The sequence below is a fragment of the Oryctolagus cuniculus genome, chromosome 4 (genome assembly GCF_964237555.1).
Source record: "Oryctolagus cuniculus chromosome 4, mOryCun1.1, whole genome shotgun sequence".
In the NCBI taxonomy this organism is placed as follows: Eukaryota; Metazoa; Chordata; class Mammalia; order Lagomorpha; family Leporidae; genus Oryctolagus; species Oryctolagus cuniculus.
In genome coordinates, this window is record NC_091435.1 from 7,899,452 (window position 1) to 7,924,092 (window position 24,641).

Consider the following 24,641-nt stretch of genomic DNA (forward strand, 5'->3'; position numbering starts at 1 on the left):
CAAAAGAAATAATAAAACAGAATAATGAAAATAGCTTTAAAAATACGAGGTGGACATTTGGTGCCCTGAGTCGTCTCCTGCGATGCCTGAATCCTGCACTGGAGCGCCTGGCTGGACCTCGGCTTCGGCTCTCGGCTTCCAAGCCAGCTTCCTGCTAACGTGTCCTGGGAGGCCGCAGGTGACGGCCCAGTTCCCGGCAGCCCCGTGGGCAACCTGGACTGAGGTACCGGCCCCCAGACCCAGCTTTGGCCTGGCTCTGACTACTGCAGGCGTTTGGGGAGTCAGCCTGTGGGTGGGAGATCTTGCTCTGTCTCTCAGCGTCTCAAATAAATAAAGACTGTAAAAATAAAAATAAATTAATGTGTTTACAAAGCAAACAAGGAGCAGGCACTTGGCACAGTAGTGGCACAAAACGATACCACTTGCTATGCCTGCACCCGCTATCAGACGGCCTGATTTGAGGCCCAGTTCCACTGTCCGTTCCACCTGCCTCCTGATGTGCACCCTGGGGACAGCAGGTAGTGCTCAAGTGATCGGGCCCCTGTCACTCACATGGGCCACCTGGACTGAGTCTTCCCCGGCTTTGGCCTGGCTCTGCTCCGGGTGTTGGAGGCATTTAGGGAGTAAGCCAGAGGATGAGACCTCTCTCTGTCTCTCTCTCTGTCTTTCTCTCTCTCTCTGCCTTTCAAATAAACAAAAAGAACATAAATTTAAAAAACAAGGAAAACAAAAAAGACCAAAACACAAAGAAGAGAAACAAACAAACAAAAATTACAGTAATTTTTATGAAAGAGTGAAGCAAAAAAATAAAATTGTCTCTTTTTGACAGGAACAACACGGGAGGGTAACTGTGCAGTGCATACTTTTCTACACTTTTTGGATTATCAGACTATTTGCATGTATTACCCTTTTTATTTTTAAGATTTTACTTGAAAGTCAGGGTTACAGAGAGGGAGAGGCAGAGGCAGAAGGACAGAGAGAGAGAGAGGGCTTCCTTCTGCTGGTTCACTCCCCAGATGGCCAAGAGCTTCTTCCAGGTCTCTCACGTGGATGCAGAGTCCAGGCACTTGGGCATCTTCTGCTGCTCTCCCAGGCGCATTAGCAAGGAGCTGGCTCTGAAGAGGAGCAGCTGGGCTGGTGCCATGGCTCAATAGGCTAATCCTCCGCCTTGCAGCGCCAGCACACCAGGTTCTAGTCCCGGTCGGGGCGCCAGATTCTGTCCCGGTTGCCCCTCTTCCAGGCCAGCTCTCTGCTGTGGCCAGGGAGTGCAGTGGAGGATGGCCCAAGTGCTTGGGCCCTGCACCCCATGGGAGACCAGGAGAAGCACCTGGCTGCAGCCTTCGGATCAGCGCGGTGCGCCGGCCACAGTGCACTGGCTGCGGTGGCCATTGGAGGGTGAACCAAAGGCAAAGGAAGACCTTTCTCTCTGTATCTCTCACTGTCCACTCTGCCTGTTAAAAAAAAAAAAAAAAGAAGTGAAGCAGCTGGCACTCGAACTGATGCCCATATGGGATGCTGGCAGCAGCTGTACCCGCTGTGCCACAGCACAGGCCCCATATTACTCCCATTTTTAAAATATGAGTGTGTTATTTGGGCACTAAAGTTATAAGTCATTTTGTTTTTCTTTCTGCATTCTTAAAAAGAATAAATATAATTTTAAAAGAGTTACATATTTAAAAATCCCAAAAGACTTTCAAGAACTCCTAGAACAGGAACTAATTGCATCTAAAAATAGCTTAAGCAAAACAAAAAAAGATGATTCTGAAATATTCTTTCCTTCAAAATATTTATTTCAAGGACAAACTTATACCTTAACATGTACTATACATGAAGACAACCACGTGTAAGAAAATTAAGTAGAAAACCTTGAAGAATTCAGTTATTTGGTTATCAAAATATAAAAAATTCTAACCAGTTTTACACTAGATGCTTACGTTGAGAACCGCGTTATTCCATTCAGGTATCAAGCCCAGAGCTGTCCCAGCTCAGATTAATATTCTTCTGCTTGTATGTTCATACCCACCACCCTGAGACACTCATCACAAACACTGAAATCCAGAATTAGCCCTCAGAAATTCAGAAATTGCTATTTGTTCCTCTTACGGAAATTATCAGGGTTTTGGCTTTTTGTTGATTTTTTTCATGAGTAAATTTTTGTCCCCTAAATTGCTCCCCAAGCAACCACATCAGCCCGTGCGCAATGGGTTAAAACAGATGTACGGCTCCCATCAGCTTTACAAACGCAGAGATAGCTAAACAGGAGTCTCAAGGGGGAGGCAGGGCTGGGCTGCTGATCCACCTAGGGACCCTGGCCATCTGGTCCGCAGAGAGCCACCGCCTTCCCTGACAGCCACCCACGGGCACAGGCAGCTTCCCTCTGTCTAAGATCCTTTCCCGAGGATCTTAGTGATGGAGTCACTGAGAAATCAGGCCAAGAGGGAGAAGTAAAAGCTGGGCTCTCCCAGCAGCGCAGAGTCCTCCAGAGGCAGCCCCTGGCCTCTGCACACCCAGCAGAGGTCGCAGTGTCCTTGTCCCCAGGAGCAGGAGGAGGCGGAGGGAGAGGGGGTTGGCGCTGGGAGAGAGGCCCCACTCATTCGGATGAAGAGCCCTGGCCGCCCCCCGGAGAGTCGCCATGGGGGAGCTGCCCCTTGCTGAGGGGGCCACCCCTTCCTCCAGCTCCGTGTACTGGCTGGGCTCTGCCCTGTGCCCCTGGGCCACGTTCCGCCTCCTGGTCCCACCCACCCAGGGCCCGGGTCTCTTCCTCTGGGCCGTCACTTTCAGAATCAGAGCCGTCTGACTCGTCGTCGTTGTAGAAGTGAATGGTGGCTTGCACCGGGAAGCTGGCCAGCACCTTTTCCCCGGAACTCTGCAGGTACTCCTGGCGCTTGGAAATGGGTAGATAGAGCCTGGCTTTGGGGAAACAAACACAGCATCAGTCCCCGGTCTCCTTTCAGAAAACAGCTGAAAGCCCACTCTTGCCCTGAGCTTGCCTGTGCGCCACTCAGGGATTATTACCAGGGCCTGGCACTGAGCCGAGGCAAATCTCTCCATGGACACGGGAGGGAGGACGCGCTCTGAGGACAGTCAGGGCCGCGTGGAAACGCTGAGTCCCCGGATGAAGGCGCCCACTCTGCTCCGACAAAGGCCCTGACTCCCCCGGCTAATGGGTGGCCCACTTGGGTTGGGGGCCCCGCCCCCAGCCTCTGCAGCGCTGGGACCTTGTAAGCTTTGGCTCTGGAGGAAACTTAGACACGGAAACCCTGGTCGGGAGAGGCAGCTCACCTTTCCAGTGGTTGCACCTGGAGAAGTGGTTACTCTGGAGAAGAGAAAAGGTATGCTTGGGAGAAGAGAGAGACAGGGGCAAGGAGGGGCCAGTGCCGTGGCACAGCATGTTAATTATCCGCTTATGGCACCAGCATCCCTATGGGCGCTGGTTCTAGTCCCGGCTGCTCCTCTTCCAATCCGGCTCTCTGCTGTGGCCTGGAAAAGCAGTAGAAGATGGCCCAAGTGCATGGGCCCCTGCACCCACGTGGGAGACCAGGAAATAGCACCTGGCTCCTGGCTTTGGATCGGCATAGCTCCAGCCATTCCGGCCATTGTGGCCATTTGGGGAGTGAACCAACAGAAGGAAGACCTTTCTCCCTGTCTCTTTCCCTCTCACTGTCTAACTCTATCTGTCAAATAATAAAAAAAGAAAAAGAAAAAAAGAAAGGGGGAGAGAGAGAGAGAAAGGAAAGTGAGGCTTAATTATATAAAATTTGGAACTCCTAAAGTTCAGGTTTTGTGGAATTTAGGATTCCAGTTAGATGTGGGGAAATATTTAAAATATACTCCTCTCCCCTCATTTCTTATCCTTGCACTCGGGACTCACAAATGCCTTGGCTCTCCCCACCCCCACCCTGAGGAAGTGAGCAGGTGTGCCTGTCCGTCACCACTTCACCAGCGCACAGGCCAACATCCCCCTTTGCAGGGGGAGGAGGAGCGGGTGGCAGAACAGGGCTAGAGGTCACAAGCGACATGTGGCGGTTCTGCGTTGTCACGGCCATGGAGGAGGTACCATCCAGCTGTCAGCGGACAGAGGCCAGGACACTGCTGAATGTCTCACAACATCCAAGACAGCCCCCGCCCCACACACACTTGGTGATTTCAGCAAATCAGAAACTGGGGAGCAGCACCTGAGGGCGTGGGAGGCAGCCCGGGAATCCTGGCAGGGCATCAAGCAGACAGTGCTTCCCAACCCCAGCTGCACCCTGAATCCGGTGGCAGCCCCAAAACCACACATGCCCGGGCCTGACCTGGGAGCCGGTTAGAACCCCTGGCAGAAGCACCCAGGCATCTGCGATTTCCCTGATTTGAGAGAGAGAGAGAGAGAGAGAGAGATCTCCCATCTGCTGGTTCACTCCCTAAATGCCTGCCACAGCTGTTTGGGGCTGGGTCAGGCTGAAGCCAGGAGCCTGGGACTCCATCCAGGTCTCCCCCATGTGGCAGAGACTCAACTACTCGAACCATCACCAGCTGCCTCCCAGGGTGCTGGAACCAGGAGCCGAGCCAGGACTTGAGCCCAGGCACTCTGACACGGGATGTGGGTATCTCAGCAGGCGTCTTACTCATTAGGCCAAATGCTCACCCCAGCATCTGTATTTTTTTTTTTTTTTTTGACAGGCAGAGTGGACAGTGAGAGAGAGAGACAGAGAGAAAGGTCTTCCTTTGCCGTTGGTTCACCCTCCAATGGCCGCAGCAGCCGGTGCGCTGCGGCCGGCGCACCGCGCTGATCTGATGGCAGGAGCCAGGTGCTTCCTCCTGGTCTCCCATGGGGTGCAGGGCCCAAGCACTTGGGCCATCCTCCACTGCACTGCCTGGCCACAGCAGAGAGCTGGCCTGGAAGAGGGGCAACCGGGACAGAATCCGGCGCCCCGACCGGGACTAGAACCCGGTGTGCTGGCGCCGCAAGGCAGAGGATTAGCTTAGTGAGCCGCGGCGCCGGCCAGCATCTGTATTTTTAAAAGCTTCCCCAGCAATTCCAGGAGAAGTAGAAATCACAGATAAAAGGGCTATGGAAGTGTTTCTTTTCCTAAGACCAGTGTAGCCAGTCTGAGGGATCTACCTTTCATCTCTAAAAAGGAATCTTTGTGTTAAAGCTCCCTGGCCTTTCAGGCTAACCCAGGTGGAAACACCCTGAAGAGTGGCAGTGGCGTAGGTTTGGGCGATTTTGGTGGTGGGAACGAGGGATAAGAGATGGAGACGGGTAAAAATCCTGACCATGAGCCAGCACCTGGAACGGATGGGACATCAGTGGGCTGCGGAGTCCTGGTCAGCTAGATTGTCTGCTAGTTTATATCCCAGAGGAGAGACAGAAATGTGCCTCAGTATCTAAGCAAAGTGCGTGCACTATACAATTCACATGCAGTTGAATTTACCTTGAGGCATGATATATATCAAAGGAATCCACAAAAACTAAGTGAGAGAAGCAATTTCTAACTCACAACAGAGACACATTCAGGATGCACAGCAGATGGAGTCCAGGAATCCAACAAAGCATCCTTGACGTTCCTGGGTACGAGCAGACTAACATGGGAGAAGGCACTGAGCGATTTTCACTTGCTGAAGACGCTAAAGGGTCCCCGGTGGTCAGAGGAGAGGGAAATGGAAGATTCCCTCCCGGGAGGGCACCGATTACCTGACCGGATGCTGAAACCCGAAGGCTCCCTTGGATCCCAGAGCTTGTTGGTCACCCCCAGGCTCCAGCTGCAAAAACAGACAGACAGACAGACAGACCAGTCAAGGAGCCCAGGAGGGCACCATGGAGGCATCAGCCCTGGCAAGAGATGATGAAGACGCCAACTCCAAGGGTGGGCATTTGGTGCGACAGTGAAGTCGCCGCATGGGGACCCCCAACCCCTATCAGAGTGCCTGACTCGCATCCCAGCCACTCTGCTTCCAATCCAGCTTCCTGCGCATGCACACCCTGGGGGGCAGAGATGATGGCTCAAGTACTTGGGTCCCTGGCACCCCTGTGTGTCGCTCCCCCTCTTCGTGGAGGAACGACACAGGACCCTGCGCTGTTCTTTTGTCTGCTCGGCCCTCCCCGGGTTGGCTGCTGGTTCTTCCCGGGTTGGCTACCGTCCCTTCCACCTCCATGGAAGGGCGGTTCCCCCTGCCACTTTCCCCACTTCCGCGGGGGAGCGGCACACTGCCGGCCGGCTCTCTCGGGGGCTGCTCAGATGTTCCTCAGGTGTTCCTGGTGCATGTTGTCTCTCTCCTCCTTTATAGTCCTCTTCCACCAATCCCAACTCTGCTACCCACACGCCGAGTACGCTGCTCTCCTGCAATCAGGAGCAGGTCCTGCTGTTTATTGGTTGAACTGGAGGCAGCTGTGTAGAAGCTGTTTCCTCCTCTCCCAGCGCCATATTGTGGGAGAGCAGATGCATAGAATAAGTCTTAATTCCAGTAACAGTCTAGTCTGAGTTGCTCCCCACACCTGTGGAAGACCCAGATGGAGTTCTCGGTTCCTGGCTTGTATGGGTATCTGGGGAGTGAACCAGCAGGTGGGAGATCTCTGTCTGTCTCTTTGCCTTTCAAATAAAATGACAATAAAAGTTTTGCAAGAATGTGAACTCAGGTAACAGCAGTGGAAGGTGAAGGGAAGGCAGCTTCCCACCACACTTCAGTAACATCCAAGGGGCCCATGGCCACTGGCAGATCACGAACCTGGGAGAGAGAAGCTAGCTGGGCACCAGGCATGGAGACAGCACGAATGAGGAGAGCCAGGCCTTCCACGCCAACTGCCTACAAGGTGACCAGGAAGGCGAGGGGACGGTCGCACAGTCGATCCCAGTTTACCCAAACACCTGCCGGTGCAGGCGGACCTGAATGGACCGAGGAGCCAGGGATCACTAGCTCCAGTCTCTCTGGAAGCTCCGCTATTGTGCGCAGTGGGGAGTGGGATGTCCAGGGATGACCAGAAATGCGCTGGGGCAGCAGACCAGAAACTCTGAGCCCTTGGAGTCCAAACAGTCGAACGGGACCCAGATAGGGAGTGGGGCAAAATCTGCTACTTTGGTGTGACAAGAAAAGGCCCTGAGGGCTTCCACACTGTTGATCTCCACACTGGTCCATGCTGCAGGGGACCTGGGGCGTGTGTGTGTGTGTGCACACATGTGTGTGCAGTCCTGTGTGTGCGACACCTGTGAGCAAACTGGCGTGCAGTGAGCCTCTGCATTCCATCAGCCACAATTTGATCAAATATTGTGATGAGCTAAGAGGGGTAAAACGAGGCTCGGGTATGGTTTGGATCCAGTCTGAGTCTGTCCCTGAAGGGCTCATGTGTTGAAATTTCATCCCCACAGAGAAGTACTGTGGGGAGGTAGAAACTTGATCAACTATGATGTGATTAGGATGAGATAAAGGCACCAGGGTGGAGCCTGCATTGAATCCTGGTGGCTTTAGGAGCAGAGACAGAGGCCAGAACACACACAGGCAAGCTCTCCATCTCTCACCACGGGATGCCTTGTGCTGCCAACAAGAAGACCATCACCAGGTGCAAACCCTTGACCTTGGACCAGAGCCGTGAGTCAGAATAAGCCTCTGCCTCCCAGGTAGCCCACCTGGGGTATTTTGTTGCAGTAATGAAAAATGGACCACTGTGGGCTGTTTGGAGCAAAATCTTTTCCATCGCAAAGTTCACTCCTTGAGGGCTACAAGAAGTCGCTTCTGTGCTGAACTCTGCCCTCAGTCAGCATCCCTAAGCTCAGGCTCACTCTATCGCCACCAGCAAGCAGGTCCCGCTAAAGACAAATTCATGTCCTGTGACGGGGCAGGGCCGAGAGTCTAATACCACACTGCAGACTCCGGCAGGCCGAAGGCAGGCGGGACAGGGGCTCCACAGTTCCCTTCACATGTCCAGTCCTAATGAGACTGCGACACATACACTGCACCTGTCTGAACTCTAAAAGCTTCCCCCACTAACATGCACAGCTGCTGTAAATATAACTATGTTCCAAAAAATCTTATTAAAGATACTTTCGGTGCCGGCGCTGTGGTGTAGAGGGTAAAGCCACTGCCTATAGTGCCTGTATCCCATATGAGTGCTAGTTGGGGTCCCAGCTGCTCCACTTCTGATCCAGCTCCCGGCTAATGCACCTGAGAAATCAGCAGAAGATGGCCCAAGTGCTTGGGCCCCTGCACCCGCGTGGGAGACCTGGGGAAGCTCCTGGCTCCTGGTTTCAGATCGGCCCAGCTCCGGCAGCTGCAGACATTTGGGGAGTGAACCAATGGATGGAAGACCTCTTTCTCTCTCTGTAACACTGCTTTTCAAATAATCTTTTTTTTTTTTTAAGATACTTTCAGATTCTGCTCATTACATGGAAAGAGAATCGGGAGCAAGCTAAGCATGTCAGCGCACGCAGGGAAGCGTGTCCTCTCAGGAGCCAGAGAGCACACACAAGCAGAGGGAGGCGGCCTTCTCTGCTCCACGCCAGCCTCTGGCTAGCCGAGGGCCTCAGCTACACGAAATTGGGAAGCTGGGCCCGGCCCAGGAACACACTCCCAGACCCCTTCCAGGAAATCGCCTGCCCAGGGAGCCGGGGAGTGCCGGCAGGGAAACCCGACAGAGCACACAGCTCCTCAGGAGTGAAAGGGGCGCCGAGTGGGCGAGCGTGATCCCATGCTCAGGGCACGGGGCCTTGAGGCCTCCCCCCAGGCTTAGATTTTATTCCAATTTTGATCTGCTTGCCGAGAGGCCTGGTACGGACCACTCTCACCCCCACCACCGCCCAGAGCTTGAGAAATTCTACCGGCCGGGCCCTGGAGCCGAGGAGTTCTCCGGCTTTGCCGAGAGAGGGCGCTGTGGAGCAAGACGCGTTCTCTCCCCGCACCTGGCTGCGCCCACCGCTCCGGGCTGCTGGACTCGAAGCCCGCCGCTCCGCTCCGCTGGACCCCTGGGCTCTGCAAAGAACTGGCCTGGGGGTGGGGCGACACACCCCTCCCCGAACCCATCTATGCCCACGGCAGCTTCACACGGCGAGCCTCTCTTCGCAACCTCCTTGCAAATCAAACCCAAAGCCGCTCTGCTTCTCCCTAGGATGTCCGCTGCCCTGTTCTCATTCCTGCAAACAACCCTCAGACTTCAGTGAAAATAAAGTTGGATAATTGCAGACATCTGTATTCTCTCCCGCCCTCCTTTTAAATCTTGCGTTTAAGTACTTAAGTTTGAGTGCAAAAGAAGGAATTATTTTACATGATTTAGCTATCGCAGGTAAGAATAACTGGGACTACAAAAATTACCTCTTGTTAACTTGTTATAGATTTTACTTGCTTCATTCTTAAAGTTTATATAGAAAGTGAAGTGAATATTTAGATTAATTTAAATTAATTTAGATTAATTTATGAAAGTAGCTCAAATCTCAAAACGGTACGTTTCCCCATACTGTTCCTTTTCTTATCCTAAGGCAAACCCCATGCTGGGCCCTGGGACTTCAATGCAAGGCGCTCCCTGGCCAGATGAACTCCTCGGTGCTTTGAAGATCATGGATTCATATTTTTAAATGTAACAAAGGAAAGGTAAAGTCTATGAAAGGGAGTCATTACTCCAGCCATGTATAAAGCAACTGAGTTACCAGCACAGGAAAACAAAAGAGTGGCACTGGTCATTAATCTTGGGCTCCAAAGCCCGGGCTTGAGTGTGTTTGCTCAGACAACAACTTAAACGACCCAGCAGGGTGTGCAGACTGGGGGGACCACGGTGCTTCGGGAAGGGCCAGACGGCGGCCTGGCGGGGCTGTGGGCAGCGCCCCGTGGGCAGCTCAGCCGGCGGCGGCCCCTGTTTGCACGGCGGCACCGGCCCGGCGCGGACGGTGCGCTCAGCGGTGGGCAGGGGCCAGGGTGGCCGTCCTCTCCACACCAACACGGAAGAAATCCCTTAGGATTCCCAGGAACCAGCGTGCCGGGTTGTTGGCTTTGTTTTCTCAAGCAAGGCGGAGCTATGAGGAGCGCACACTGGGGTCCGGCCAAGGCACCTCAGGGTTAGCTGGCCAGGGGCGGGGCGGCCGAGCCGGCCTGGCGTGGCCGCTGTGCTCAGGGTCCGTACGCGCGTCGGGTGACCACACTTACCCTTCCCGGGCTCCCAGTCGGGGTCAGCTGGGCACCTCTGGATGTCAGCGTCCAAGGTCTCCACGGCGTGCGGCTGGAACAAGCCCGAAGACAGAGTGACCGGCGGGCCTTTCTGTGGCATCCGGAGGTCACTCTCCTGTCTAAGGTCTGCCTCCGGGGGAGTCACTGGGCACCCCCAAAGCTCCCTGGGGTTCTCGGGTCTGTGCACAAGCCAGGGCCCCGCGTGCGTTTCTCTCCAGTGCGCTCCCCTTTCCCTGCCTCTAGGCTCTGGGAATCTAAGCCCTGCCCGGCCACAATCCTCAGGGAACGCATGGGCAGCAGGCTCTCTCCCCACCCCACCCTCACCTCCCCAAAGAAAGCAAACCCTTTCTCCCCTCGGACTACCTGGCCACCCAGCCTCTTCTCCACTTCCCTAAGGACTTTGATTTTCTCAGAAAGGGCTGGTGCCCGAGGACAGCAAGGTGACCGAGGGAATTCCCTCGCGAGGCCGGCTTTGGGACCCCGAGGCTTCGGTTCCCAGCTCGGGGAATTTCACATCTTCCAGAAACACAAGCGCGGGCCCCTTTCCTTTCCGCACTTGACAGCAGCGCGTCTGGGCGACCGGGCCCTGCGCCCCTCTGCCTCTGGCGTCGCCGTCGGGCTCTGGGGGTCCGCGGGGCCCGGCGACGCCCGGGTGTCCGAGTCGCTGCGTTCCTGGCGCCCGCATCGCGCGCGCCTCTCCACGCGTCCACCGGGGCCGCGGGGACACCCTCACCTCTCGGGCCCGTGCGGTGGCGGCCGCACCTGGAAACCGTCCCCGGGGCAGTGACAGCCGCGCCCCCGCGCCTCCGGGGCTCCAGCCTCGGTCTCCGGTCTCATGGTGCCCGCCAAGCTGCGCGCTCCGGCGTCTGCGCCGCACCTCAGTCCTCCCGGCCCGCGCGCTCGGCGCCAGGTTTAAAAACGGGGGCGGAGCAGGGAGGGGACACGGGAAACCGCGGGCGGGGGGTAGGGGGTCGGAGACGCTGCCGGAGGGGACGGGGACAGTGCGAGGACCCGCTCGGCGGGGGCAGGGCGTGTCCGGGAGCGGACTGGAGAAGCCCGGGGCAAGGGTGCGCAGCGGACAAAGGAAAACCCAGGAGGGGCGTGGTGGGGGGAGGTTTCCGGAGAGCCTGGCCTTCACCCACCGAGAGGTTAGCGAGGTGCCCGGCCGCGGGCTCCCCGACGCCGGTGCCCAAGGGGACGGTCTCGGGTCCAGGCGCAGTCGGGCCGCCGGGAGCGCGGAGCGGGATGGGGACGCGGCGGAGACGCCCTTAGCGCCGAGCGGCCCGCGGAGAGAGTGCGGCTTCTTTCCCGGGAGGGCGGCGGTAGACGTCCCCGGGATCCTGAGAGCGCTGGGCCGGGCCTCGGGGACGCGTTCGGGTGCTGGGGGCCCGCTGCTGGCTCGGCGGCCTGCGGGACAGAGCCAGCCCTGGGGCGCCCGGGACTCCCGGCCTCCTGGCTGCGGTGGGATCAGCGCCGGGGCGCACACCCGCGCGCCTGGAGAACTGGAGCTCACTTTCCGTACTTCACGTTAAAAGACAGAGATCACCAACCGTCGGTGATCTTTCCCCCTTTTTCCTTTAGATTTTGGCAATAGTCTAACCTAATTCAAGGCAAACAGCGAAGGGTGATTAATTAATAACTTTGGGCGGTGTTACACAAACAATGACAGAGACGGAATGCGGGCGTGGAGGAGGGCAGAGACCCCAGTGAAGCGGTGAGGGGGGCGGTTCTAACCCACCGGCGCAGGCGGGGTGCAGGCGGGGTGCAGGGACAGCGCTGGGCACCCAGGCGTGGGCGCCGTGAGCCGGGAAGAGCGGGTAGCGATCCGGGAGCGTTGGGTGCATCTGCAATTGTTCGCCTGCTGGCCTAGTCTCTCCTCCGGTGTCTGCCTTTCTGAAATGGGAATAAGAATGTAGCTAATGACAGAGAGATGTTCCTTGCGGTGGTGGTACTTAGACCGTCTTCCAAGTGCGTCTAAAACTATGGCAACCATTAGGCAGCTGATGGCAGCATTGGATGCGGCTAATAAGTGTAGAGATTTTTAACAGCATGCGGCAATGCTTAGGAGGCTAAGAAAACAAAGCTTGAACTACAAAAAAGTCTATGAGTAACAAACCAGAAACGGCCCCTGAGAACTCGGATGATTAAGGATGCTGAGGGGGCAGGCATTTGGGCCAGTGGTTCAAGATGCCCGTCAGGACGCCCGAGTCCCATCTCATGGTGCCAGGGGTTCACTCCTGCTCTGTCTCCCGACCCCAGCTCCTGTTACTGAAGACCCTGGGAGGCAGTGGTGAGGGCTACAGGACACGGGTTCCAGACACCCATGGGAGACTGGGTTGAGTCCCAGCCCTCAGCTTGGGCATTTGCGGAGTGAACCAGCGGGTGGGAACTCTGTCTCTGTCTCATCTTTAAAGTGTTCTTTAAATTTTCCATAGTGGCCGGCGCCGTGGCTCAATAGGCTAATCCTCCGCCTTGCAGCGCCGGCACACCGGGTTCTAGTCCCGGTCGGGGCGCCGGATTCTGTCCCGGTTGCCCCTCTTCCAGGCCAGCTCTCTGCTGGGGCCTGGGAAGGCAGTGGAGGATGGCCCAAGTGCTTGGGCCCTGCACCCCATGGGAGACCAGGAGAAGCACCTGGCTCCTGGCTTCAGCTCAGCGCGGTGCGCCTGCCACAGTGACCATTGGAGGGTGAACCAACGGCAAAAGGAAGACCTTTCTCTCTGTCTCTCTCTCTCACTGTCCACTCTGCCTGCCAAAAAAAAAAAAAAAAAAAAAAAATTCCATAGTAAATATATTATTTTTATTATGGCAAAGAATGAAGAACCTGCATTTATAATTTTAACCCTTTTCAGATGTACAGATGAGTTGGTGGGCAATCATCCCACTGTCTGTCTCCAGTGGCTGAAACGGAAACTCCACCTGTTCAACAGCCCCCAGCCCAGCCCAGCCCTTGGGTACCACCGCTCCACTGTCCCTGTCTCTGAATCCTATCAGTCCAGGCTCCTGTCCTGGGGCACAGGGTAGATCAGAGTTTTAACCCTCACCCCAGCCCTGCCAGGTCGGCATTATCCTCCATTTACAGACTAGGAAATTGGGGGTGAGAGAAGGTAAAGGGTGGTGTGTACCGAGGTCTGGTTAGAGAGCCAGACCTCACTCTCCCGCCAGGTGCACGGGTTTTAGAAACCGAGGCCTCTGAAGATACACGGGAAAGGGCAGGAGGACCCGAAGCAGGAGGCACTTGACTTTCTCATACCTTTTTTTTTTTTTTTTTTCCTTTGCCAATCACAGTACAAGACCACCATGGCCAAAGCTGGGACAGTTTGAGCAACAAAATAGAGTAAAATTTGAGTATAACTCAGAATATAAAATATTTACAAATTTATTCTGACACCAATATCTAGTGAATAAATGAAAAAACTGGGAGAAATAGGCAAATGTTCTTAGTAGAAAAGTTCCAAATAATTGATGCAGATAATCTCTCCTCAAAGAGCAGCGTGCAGGGACTGGTGTTGTGGCGTGGTGGATTAAGATGCCACTTGCGACGCTGGCGTCCCATGTCGCAGGGCTGGTTCCAGTCCTGGCTGCTCTGCTTCTGATCCAGCTCCGTGCTAATGCTTCTGGGAAAGCAGTGGAAGATGGGGCAAGTCCTTGTGCCCCTGCCACCATGCGGGAGGCCAGAAGAGAGTTCTGGCTCCTGGCTTCAGCCTGGCTTAGCCTCAGCTCTTGCAGTCATTTGGGGAGTGAACCAATGGAAGATCTCTCTGTCTCCCCTTCTCTCTATCACTCTGCCTTTCAAATAAATAGATGCACTTTAACAAAAGAGAGAGTAACATGTAACTACTTAAACCATAACTTAAATCCATAACTGCACATTTTGGTGACAAAGTGGTTGATGCAAAATTTTTATTGGTGATAATGAACTTTTTTATAAGTCATCTCTAGATAGAGGAATTAAAATACAATAAAAATAAACTGCTATTGAGGTGGTTGGGAGTTAACAGGGCTTTTGTGTTACCAAGTATACTGTATTTCTTATCCCTTTTTTTTTTTTTTTTTTTTTTTTTTGGTCTATGGAAGATCTTTGTGATAGAGGAAGTAAGGGGGGGGGATAGAATTCTTAAGGAGTAATTAGGCCACTAGTTTATAAACTGTGAGTCCCTGCCTGAGAGGTGATCTTGGAATTAAATAAAATGGAGATTCAACTTCTTGCTATGCTGTCTTTAATTAAAAATTCTTTTTTTCTGTAGGTTGACTTTCCGTGTTGCTTGGAAACAAAGAGTAAAGACGTTAGCCCCCAGGGCTTCCGGGCTCCCAGGAGGAGGCTGGCAGTAGAGAAAACACTGAGGGCAGAATATTTTCACATAAACAGTGTGAAGGCGGCAGGGAAGTGATCATTTCCTTCCCTTGTTTAGTCAGACCGCATTTCCTGTCACCCCCCTGTGCATTTCTGGAAAGTTTTAGAAGCTACAAGATGTTGGGATTGCTCTTGGTGGTGCTACAGGGGGACTATATATGCGTTTAATTCATTTGGTTTTGCTTTCTGACTTGTGATTAGAACACAAACGGCATAGCATTCTACCATCGGAACTGTTTGGAGTGCACCGCTCAGCGGCAGTAGGCACAACGTTGTTGTGCGGCGGTCACCGTCTACTGAAGCTCTTAGTAACTTCGCAGTTCGTCTGCCTACCTGGCCCCCAGCATCCGACACACTTTCTGTCTGCCTGCACCTGACTGCGCCAGCTACAAGTGGATTCTCCATGCAAGTGGAATTGTACAGTGTTGATCTTTTGGTGGCTGGCTTCTCACACTTGGCTAAATGTCTTCAAGATTCATCCATGTTGTAGCATGTGTCAGAATGTCCTTACTTTTTAAGGCTGGATAATATCCTACGGTTTGTATATATTACATCTTGCTTATCCTGGATGCCTGTGTTGCTTCTGCCTTTCTGGGGATTGTGAATACGCTGTGTAGGGCAGGAAAGTCTGGCACCTGTCCTTACCTGCCAGAAGGGTCACATGGGGTCCGGCACTGTGGGGTAGCAGGTAAAGCCGCTGCCTGCAGTGCCAGCATCCCATGTGGGCACCGGTTCAAGTCCCAGCTGTTCCACTTCCCATCCAGCTCTCTGCTATGGCCTGGGAAAGCAGTAGAAGATGGTCCAAGTGCTTGGGCCCCTGCACCCACCTAGGAGACCCAGAAGATTGGCTCAGCTCTGGCCCTTGTGGCCATTTGAGGAGTGAACTATTGTATGGAAAACCTCTCTCTCTCTCTCTCTCTCTGCCTTTCAAACACATTTTTTTAAAAAAGGGTCACACCAACCATCCCATGACAAAAGACACTTGAACAAGAGAAAAAGATAGCAAACGCATTTAATCAGTTTTACGTGACATGAGAGCCTTCAGAAATGAAGACTCAAAGATCCAGAGGAAACCGTCTGTTTTGTGTGTCACTTCAGTGAAGAAGTAGAAATGTACTTGGGCAGAAAGGTGCTGTGGTTTGGATAACAGGTTGCAAGTCTCCCAAAGGTCCATGGGTTAATCCAATCACAGTGTCTGGAGGAGGTCCTTGGAAGGTGCCTGGATTGGGTTATGTTGCTGGCATTATGAAAGACCACCTAGATGAGGCGAGATGAGAAGTGTACCTCCTGGCTCCCTCTGCACGCTCCACCATCGCCTGCCTCCGCCCCCACCAGATACCAGATCTCTGGGGCCATGGGATCTTGGACTGTGAACCTCCAAAACCGTGAGCCCAAGTGAACCTTCTTCCTTCATTAGTAGGAACTCTCAGGTGTTTTATAGTGGAGGAGCGAGAAGCTGATACGAAGCAGATGGCCCAGTGGAAGTGGACGGAACGAAGCCCAGCACGGCCTGTCTGTCCAGATTCTTCCTGGCCCTTCTGTGGGGCATTCCTTCCTGCCAGGTGTGGGGCAGGACTTCCCAGGAATCGGGTTTTACGACAGACAGCTGACAGGTGGGTTAGAGAGCTTTATGGCCAGCTCCTTGGGGGAGGCAGGGAAGCAGGAGATGGGAGGTGAGAGACTGCTTCTGCGGCTGCTTCTGGAGCCTTCCAAGCCCCCTTGGTTCAGAGCCCTCAGCAGGCCAGGCCTCAGTACTTTGGGGTGTTAACCTTCTCGGCCCCAACACTGCTAAGAGCAAATGCATTTGCATCGGCTTTCAATTCTCTTAGAGAACCCGGATTGTGTATGAAATGGATTTGTTTTTGAATTCTTATTTTAAGGCCTGGATTTGCTTTGTATTCCATGTGTGAAGGGAAACATGGTAACCAAGCTTAGCCATCGGTGCTGCAGACCTTCAGGTTCAACCACAGGCTGACTGATGTCTAGAGCGGAATCTCCAGAGACTGCAGGGGTTCAAGGCACTGCCACAGCAGGGGCTGCCACACCCGCCCTGCTTTCTCCACCACCGCCTACGTCTCTTGAATCTTATCTACCGTTCTCCCTCCCATCACTGCCCCTGGAGCCCCTGGACCAGGAGCAGCCTTGGCACACTCGCCCCAGGCGGCTGCAGACATCTGCCGGGCTTGTCCCCTCCCCTCCTTCAGGTCCTCAAGCAGCTGCCCCAGATGATGCCTGGACACTGCAGAAAAGCACCTCTGTCCACACACACGGACAACACCTCCATGTGCCCCGTCCTTTTCTGCTCGTTGCTCTCCATCCCATTTGTTTTTTAATTTAATTTAATTTTTATTTTTTTTAAAGATTTATTTTATTTATTTGAAAGAGCCACAGAGAGAGGTAGAGAGAGAGGTCCTCATCCGCCAGTTCACACCGCAATGGCCGGAGCTGCGCCGATCCGAAGCCAGGAGCCAGGAGCTTCTTCCAGGTCTCCCATGCAGGTGCAGGGGCCCAAGGACCAGGGCCATCTTCTACTGCTTTCCCAGGCCATTGCAAAAAGCTGGATTGGAAGAGGAGCAGCCAGGACCAGAACTGGTGCCCACATGGGAAGCCGGCGCCCCAGGCCAGGGCTCTAACCCACTGCACCACAGCGCCAGCCCCTCTTTGGTTTTTTAAAGACTACATGTTCCCCCAACCTGGCTTCCTCTTTTTTTTTTAATTTATTTTTTATTTTAATTTTTTTTTATTTATTTGAAATGCAGACTTACAGAGAGGCAGAGAGAGAGGTCTTTCATCATCTGGTTCACCCCATAAAAGGCCACAACAGCTGGGGCTGTGCCAATCAGAAGCCAGGAGCCAGGACTTCTTCCGGATCTCCCAGGTGGGTGCAGGGCCCCAAGGACTTGGGCCATCTTCTGCTGCTTTCCCAGGCCATTAGCAGGGAGCTGGGTTAGAAGTGGAGCAGCCGGGATATGAATCAGCGCCCATGTGAGATGCTGGCATCCAGGCAGCAGCTTTACCTGCCGTACCACAGTGCCGGCCCCACATTTCACATACTCATCTTGTATATTGTCTTTCTCTTCCAGTAAGACAGCCACTGAGACAGAGTTTGTCTGCTTCATTCCCTGCTATATCCTGGTGCCTACAGCAACTCCTGACACAGTAGGTGTTGAAGAGTGTGCAGACGTGACTGTGGTTAGCTTCACAGGACAATGAGGATGGTCTCTGGCGAGGTCAGGTGGAGTGTGCACTTCCAGCTAACACCCAGCAGGAGAGTGTATGGAAAACAGCAGCTTCTGTACCCCGGGGGCACTCAGTTAGCAGCAAGACCTCAGTTGGAGCTGCCCACACAACATGGCATTCCACCCACACTGGATTACCCGCTGGCCCCCAGAAGGGTTCAAGTACAAACCCCTGGAACCTTGAGTGTAACTTTACTCGGAGAAAGAGTCTTTGCAGACGCAGTTAAGTTGGGGATCATTTCAGGGTGCCTCCTGGCTTTCTTTCTTTCTTTTTTTATTATTTATTTGACAGGTAGAATTATAGACAGTGAGAGAGAGAGACAGAGAGAAAGGTCTTCTTTCTGTTGGTTCACCCCCCAAATGCCCGCTATGGCTGGCACTGCGCCCATCTGAAGCCAGGAGCCAGGTGCCTCTTTCTGGTCTCCCACGGGGGTGCAGGGGCCCAAGCACTTGGGCCCTCCTCCACTGCCCTCCTGGGCCACAGCAAAGAGCTGGACTGGAAGAGGAGCAACCAGGACTAGAACCTGGTGCCCATGTGGGATGCCAGAGCTGCAGGCGGAGGATTAACCAAGTGAGCCACGGTGCTGGCCCCGCCTCCTGGCTTTCTACCCAGGGACTGGAAAGGGGGCAAGACCTATGACTTATTCAGATCATCCCCTCATGAAAATGGTTTGAGGTCCAGGGATCCCTGACATTCAGGTTCTATTCTGATGAACTGAAAATCAAGAGGCCAGCGTTGTGGCAGAGCAGGTAAAGCCGCTGCATGAATTGCCATATGGGCACTGGTTTGAGTCCTGGCTGTTCCACTTTATTTTTTAAGATTTATTTTTATTTATTTGAAAGAATTACAAAGAGAGGTAGAGAGAGAGAGAGAGGTAGAGAGGTCTTCCATCTGCTAATTCATTCCCCAAATGGCCATAATGGCCAGAGCTGAATGATCTGGTTAGGAACCAGGAGCTTGTTCTGGGTATCCCACGTGGGTGTGCAGGGCCCAAGGACTTTGGCCATTTTCCACTGCTTCCCCAGGCCATGGCAGAGAGCTGGATCAGAAGAAGAACAGCTGGGACTAGAGCCGGTGCCCATATGGGATGCTACACTTCAGGTTGGGGCTTTACCCTGCTGCGGCGCAGCGCCGGCCCCTGCCACACTTCTGATCCAGTTCCCTACTAATGCACATGGGAAAGCAGCCAAAGATGGTCCAAGTTATTGGGTCCCTGACACCCATGTGGGAGACCCATGGTGAAGCTTCTGGCTCCTGGCTTAGCCTTGGCCCAGTCCTGGCCATTGCAGCCATTTGGGGGATGAACCAATGGATAGAAGATCCTTCTCTCTCTCTGCCTTTCAAATAAATAAATAAATCTTTGGGGAAAAGATATTAACGGCTTCTCTTTTTCCCTCCTTCTCTGGGTTTATTTACTTACTGATTCATTTAAAGGCAGAGAAACAGATAGGCAGGTAGGTAAGTAAATGAATGCTACATAGAGAAACAGGCAGGTAGGTAAGTAGACAGATGGATGCTACATAGACATTAGAGAGCTCCACTTATTGCTTCTCTCCCCAATGCCCAAAATGGCCAGGCCTGGCAGAAGCGGGGCGCTGAGAACTCAGTTCAAGTTTCCCACAGGGGTGGCAGGAACCCGACTGCTTGAACCATCACCTGCTGCCTCCCAGGGTTTGCATTGGCAGGAAGCTGGAGTTAGGACTGGAGCCAGGAATCAAACCAGGCACTCCACCCTGGGATTCAGGCATCTTAACCACTAGGCTAAAAGCCTGCCCTGGGTTTTTTATGGCATTGGGAAAAAAAAAGTGTGTTTCCCATGGGTATGTCTTTTAATGGGGCTGGAGCAGCATGAGGAAGGTGAGGAGGAAGAGCAGTTACATTCCAGGAATCTCTGCTTCCTAGAAAATACAGGTATTTTTTCTAACTTTTGAGATAAAAGTGAGTGGGTGTCCAGCCTACTTCCCGTTCTCCGTGGGAAGATGACCTTGCCCATGGTCCAATATAACCTTAAGCTCCACACTAGTGGAAGAGAGAGCAACTGGGCCAGCAATCAGGCATAGCCTGAGAGGCTCGAATCCCATATGGGAAGGCATGGGTTTGAGTCTTGGCTCTGCTCCTACTAGTGTGCTTCCTGGGAGGCAGCAGACGGTAACTACATAGGTGGGTCCCTGCCACACATGTGGGAGACCCAGGCAGGGTCCCCAGATGCCGATCTCACCCTGGCATCTGTGGGCATTTGGAGAATGAACTGGCAGGTAGAAGATCTCTCTCTGTGTTCTGCTGTGTCCCTGTCTCTTTGCTTCTCAAAGCTATTTTAAAATAAGAAAAGTTAAAAGAATTACAAAAAGAATAGACAACAACAGTTTATTATGTATACTGTCTGGTATATGATAGACACAACTGCCTTGTAATTGGACACATATTATTTATTTTTATTTATTATTATTTATTTAGTAGACGGGAAGTTTACAATCCACGTTGTATCCCCAGGTCTCAGAACCATCTCTGGACACTGGTGGGGATGTATGCTTGCCTGTCTTTTAAGAGACTCCAAGTAGCAGTGAGCTACATAAGGTAGGTTTGTTTCTTACAGTCTGGAGGAGGTAATGGGGGCTGAAAGCCACACGCCCCTTCTTTCTCACTCCCCCACTTCCCCATGCGCTGCCAGCATCCTCAGGACCCAAGGCAGCTTGCCACCAAGTCCATGTTCCAAGAAGCAGGATGGGGAGAGACAGGGACCCCTCTTCTGCGTGCTGTGACATAATACCATCAAGTGGGAAGCTCATCCACAGTGGACATTTTTTTTTAAGATTTATTTATTTATTTGAAAGTCAGACTTACACAGAGAGAGGAGAGGCAGAGAGAGAGAGAGAGAGAGAGAGAGAGGCCTTCCTTCTGATGGTTCACTCCCCAGTTGGCCACAACAGCCAGAGTTGGCCCAGTCTGAAGTCTGGAGCCAGGAGCTTCTTCTGGGTCTCCCATGAGTGTGCAGAGGCCCAACGACTTGGGCCATCTTCCACTGTTTCCCAGGCCATAGCAGAGAGATGGATAGGAAGTGGAGCAGCCGGGTCTTGAACCGGCGCCCATATGGGATGCAGGCGCTTCAGTCCAGGGCGTTACCCACTGCGCCATAGCACTAGCCCCTACGTGATATTTTATCTGCTGAACATGAGGACAGGAGCTGTCCCCACGCGGCAGAATCACTTCCATGATGGTGACCCTTGTATCTCAAGTGCAGCAGGAATAGAAAAAGCTCATTTTCTTGTAGAACTTTCTCGAAAACCTCTGTCTCCAGTTCCACCGCTGTGGGTGGTCCTGGTTTCGGAGTCACTCAGGTCTCTGTTCCCTCTCATCTGACCCCACGTGGCCTTGGGATGATCCTTCCTGATGCCACATGCTCACTCAACACAGCTGCCAATTGCCCAAGGCACGCCTGGCCCCTCAGCGCGCCTGCCTGGCCTTTCTCCCGAGCCACAGACAACCTGCTGCTGAGTGTCCTCACTCTCGGCTCAAAAATGACACAGCACGCAGGGTGGTGCAGTTCAAGGGCCCATCCTCTCCTTCCTCATCATCCCCCAGCGCCTGCAGACCCCTCTCTGTTGCTTTAGGACCCTTGATGCAAATACAAGTGTGTTTTCTAATCAGCCAGCCTGCTTTTTACACACAAGGGAGCTTACTCTATTCCAGATATTTCTATGTCTTTATTGATACACAAAGAGCTTCCTTATCCTTTGACTGTCTTGCCTCGCCTACCTCCTTAAAGAGCTGCACAGTGTTCCCCTGAGGAGTGCTGACATTTATTCGAGGGACCAGAGTGGTGGTGCAGTGGGTTAAGCCACTGCCTACACCACTGGTGTCCCCTAAGGGTGCTGGTTCCAGTCCCAGCTGCTCCACTTTCCATCCAGCTCCCTGCTGAGGCACCGAGAAGGCATCGGAGGATGGCCCCAAGTGCTTGGGCCCTGCACTCACGTGGGGGACCTGGAGGAAGCTCCTGGCGTCAGCCTGGCCCGGCTTCAGATGTTGTGGCCATCTGGAGGGTGAACCAGCAGATGGAAGATCCATCTCTCCATCTCTCCCTCTCTCCCTCTCTCCCCTGTCTCTGTAACTCTGCCTTTCAAATAAATAAAAATAAATCTTTTTAAAAACCCCATTTATTCACCTGTCCCTATGTGATGGGTACATATGTGCTTTCTAACCTGGCATTATTAGGAACAAAGCCCAACAGACTCCCTCAGGCACATAGGCATCGCTGCAGGAGATGTGACCACATTGGCAGGGCCACACTCCCAGAGGGGATCCTGAGCCCTTCACCACCAGCCTGGTTCCCTGCAGGCCTGGGCCTCTCTGCCAGGGGTCTGTGCACTCCCTGGGCCCACCCTTCCCCCACTCCCTCTCCCTCTGGGGGAAGTCAGTGGCCCCGCCCAGGAGGTCAGCAAGGAGAGGAAGCCTTCGGCCACACCCCCTTCCTGCAGGCCGGCAGCCCGAGACCCTGCGGATCTGGAGGGCTGATGAGTGTCTTTGGAACCGGGGACTCTATTTTGGTTTGGTCTGCGGGGCCTTGGGCAGTTGCTCGTGCAAGCCAGCCGCTTCCCCTGCCTTTTTATGTAGCGACCCTGATGATCCCGTGCCAGCTGCCCGTCTCCTGCAGCGGCACGCTGTCCCCTAGCCCAGCCGCCCAGCAGGCAGCCAGGCCCTGTCCCACACCCACAGAGGTCCCCGGCTGCAGGGCACTCAGTACCAGCTTTTCTGCTCTCTCAGCCCCCCCCCCCCAGCAGAGGGGCAGGAGCTGCAGCTTCCTAGAGATGAGCACTTACCTCAAAGCCATCCCGCCCCAGTCCTTTCTCCCTCCCTCCCAATCGTTTTAAAGTAAAGATTTATTTATTTGTTTGAAAGAGACACAGAGAGATGGATCTTCCATGCAGAACAGCTGCAAGGCCAGGTTTGGGTCAGGCCTAAGTCAGGAACCTGAAACTCCATGGGGTCTCCCACGTGGGTGCAGGGGTCCGAGCACTTGGGCCATCTTCTACTGTTTTCCCAGGCCATAGCAGAGAGTGGGACTGGAAGAGGAGCAGCCGGGACTAGAACCCTCGTCCATATGGGATGCCAGCACTGCAGACGGAGGATTAACCCACTGCGCCACGGCAACTTTATTCTTGTATTATTAGTGCATACCTCATTCAGACGTCCTTTTATTTCACGGTACATTTAAATAAATTAATTAATTAACCTGAGAGGCAGAGTGAGACACGCCGGTTGGGGGGCGCACTGGATCCGAGGCCATTACCAGGGAAGGGGAAGCGGTGCATGGGCTGCGGGGCGGGACCCCCGGGGACTTGGGGAGGAGCCGCACCTGTCGGACGAAGGTGCGCCCCAGGCGGGGCGCGGACGGCGCAGGCAGCAGCGGCGAACATCAACCGGCCTCCTGCGAGACCTCAGTCCGCCGGCCGGGAGAAGAGCTGTGATCTCAGCCCGGCCGCCCGGCACAGCAGGGACCCCGGACCCCGGCTGCACCGGCGAGAGGCGGGCTGGGGCTCCGGCAGGGCTGCGGCCCCGGGGCAGCGTCGCCGCTGCTCGCGGCCCTCCCCTCAGGCGCCCCGCGGCCCTGCCGGCCAGTCAGTGCGCACGCGCGGCCGCAGCTGCCCTCGGTGGGTGTGAAGGAGCGCAGTGAGGAGTCAGGGACCTGCGGCGGGACGCAGGTGCACGCCCCGTAGAAGCCGGGAAGGGGCTCGCCGGGGACCCAGAGCCCAGGTTGCAGGAAAAAGAAAAAAAAAATAAAAAAGGACATGTGTGACCCCATTAAAGAATGAAAGCCGTTGCCTGGTCCCCTTCCCCGCCCCCAAACCTCGGTACCCTAAATAAAGTAAAAGGCGACAAATGAGAGAAAAGAATTACACCTGGGCCACAGGTCACTCTTCAAGCATGAGGGGACTGAAGACCAAAAATCCCCTTTGCAAGAGATTTTTTAATTTAAAAAATTTTAGAGATTTATTTATTTGAAAGAAGTTACAGAGAAAGCGAGAGATCTTCCATCTGCTGGTTCACTCCCCAAATGGCCTCCACGGCTGGGAGAACACGGGCGCGTGGACCCAAGGACTTGGGCCATCTTCGGCTGCTTTTACAGGTGCATCGGCAGGGAGCTGCTTAGAAGTGGAGCAGGCCGAGGCTTTACGGGCTACATCACAGTGCCGGCCCCAAGAGAGGGAGTGTGCGCCCCTGTCCCCAGGTTAATTCTCCAAAGCCGGCCCAGGAACCAGGAGCTCTGTCCAGGTCTCCTGCATGGTGGCGGGGCCCAGCAGCTCCAGCCTTCGTGGCCGCTGGCTCCCAGGGTCTGCATCAGCAGAAAACTGGAGCCAGGGTGTGAGATGCAGGTAAAAATAGAGCAAAGACACACATGGAAAAGCTGTGCAGAAGTGGCCCTAACATGAAAAGAGGTCTGGATTCTGTTACAAAGAGGATGGTACACCGTGCTCTGAGAAATGGCTTCTTAGTACTCTGCAGAAAGGCAAAGGAGGCCGGACAGGCTGTGGGGACCCAGGCGTGTTCCTCTCCTGCCCCTGGGGGTGCAACAAGAAGGATCAACTGCAGAGGGGCGTGTGGCAGCCATTTACCTCCCACCCTGCAGTTCCCCAGCTAGGAATCTTCCAGGAAGAGGCACCTACACCAACCAGCCTGAAGGTATCTATAAGTACATGGTTGCTCACTGTAGCACTGTTTCCAAAGGCAACATTTTGGAAACTATCTCAGTGCCTGGACACAGGCAGCTGGTTTAAAAAAAAAAAAACAAAACTGCAGTACATCAGCAAGTGTGAAGGAAGATCTCCCTGAACTGGGTGGAGTGACTTCTAGAATATGCAGATGAGTGTGGGGAGTGAGTTCTAGAATGTGCAGATGAGTGTGGGGGAGTAAGTTCTAGAATGTGCAG

General features: G+C 53.9%; 1 protein-coding gene and 1 long non-coding RNA gene across 12 annotated transcripts in view; one reads left to right on the forward strand and one right to left on the reverse strand.

Moving 5' to 3' along the window:
- The window catches only part of RIPPLY3 (ripply transcriptional repressor 3), a 25,548-nt gene extending 14,140 nt beyond the window's left edge, over positions 1 to 11,408 (reverse strand). For 3 of the 10 annotated variants that reach the window (XM_070071837.1, XM_070071838.1, XM_070071839.1), the window contains exons 1-5: positions 10,862 to 11,100; positions 10,108 to 10,180; positions 5,678 to 5,745; positions 5,484 to 5,565; positions 2,743 to 2,906 (exon numbers count right to left, since the gene is read on the reverse strand). In XM_070071837.1, coding sequence (XP_069927938.1) covers positions 2,784 to 2,906; positions 5,484 to 5,565; positions 5,678 to 5,745; positions 10,108 to 10,180; positions 10,862 to 10,965 — 450 coding nt within the window. In that variant the 5' untranslated portion in view covers positions 10,966 to 11,100 and the 3' untranslated portion in view covers positions 2,743 to 2,783. Of the gene's footprint in view, positions 1 to 1,769; positions 2,911 to 5,483; positions 5,566 to 5,677; positions 5,746 to 10,107; positions 10,181 to 10,861 lie in introns of those variants that run through there. The other 7 variants (XM_070071841.1, XM_051833638.2, XM_070071840.1 and 4 more) reach the window with 6 other exon arrangements.
- LOC127487597 (uncharacterized) lies at positions 9,947 to 22,950 on the forward strand. 2 transcript variants are annotated; one of them, XR_011387686.1, is made up of 6 exons: positions 9,947 to 10,252; positions 14,373 to 15,016; positions 17,239 to 17,357; positions 17,563 to 17,638; positions 20,210 to 20,293; positions 22,758 to 22,950. It is a non-coding gene; the product is annotated as an uncharacterized lncRNA (long non-coding RNA). The 2 variants fall into 2 exon arrangements; XR_011387685.1 differs by lacking the exon at positions 9,947 to 10,252 and having other exon boundaries at positions 12,020 to 15,016.
- Positions 22,951 to 24,641: the final 1,691 nt, after the last annotated feature.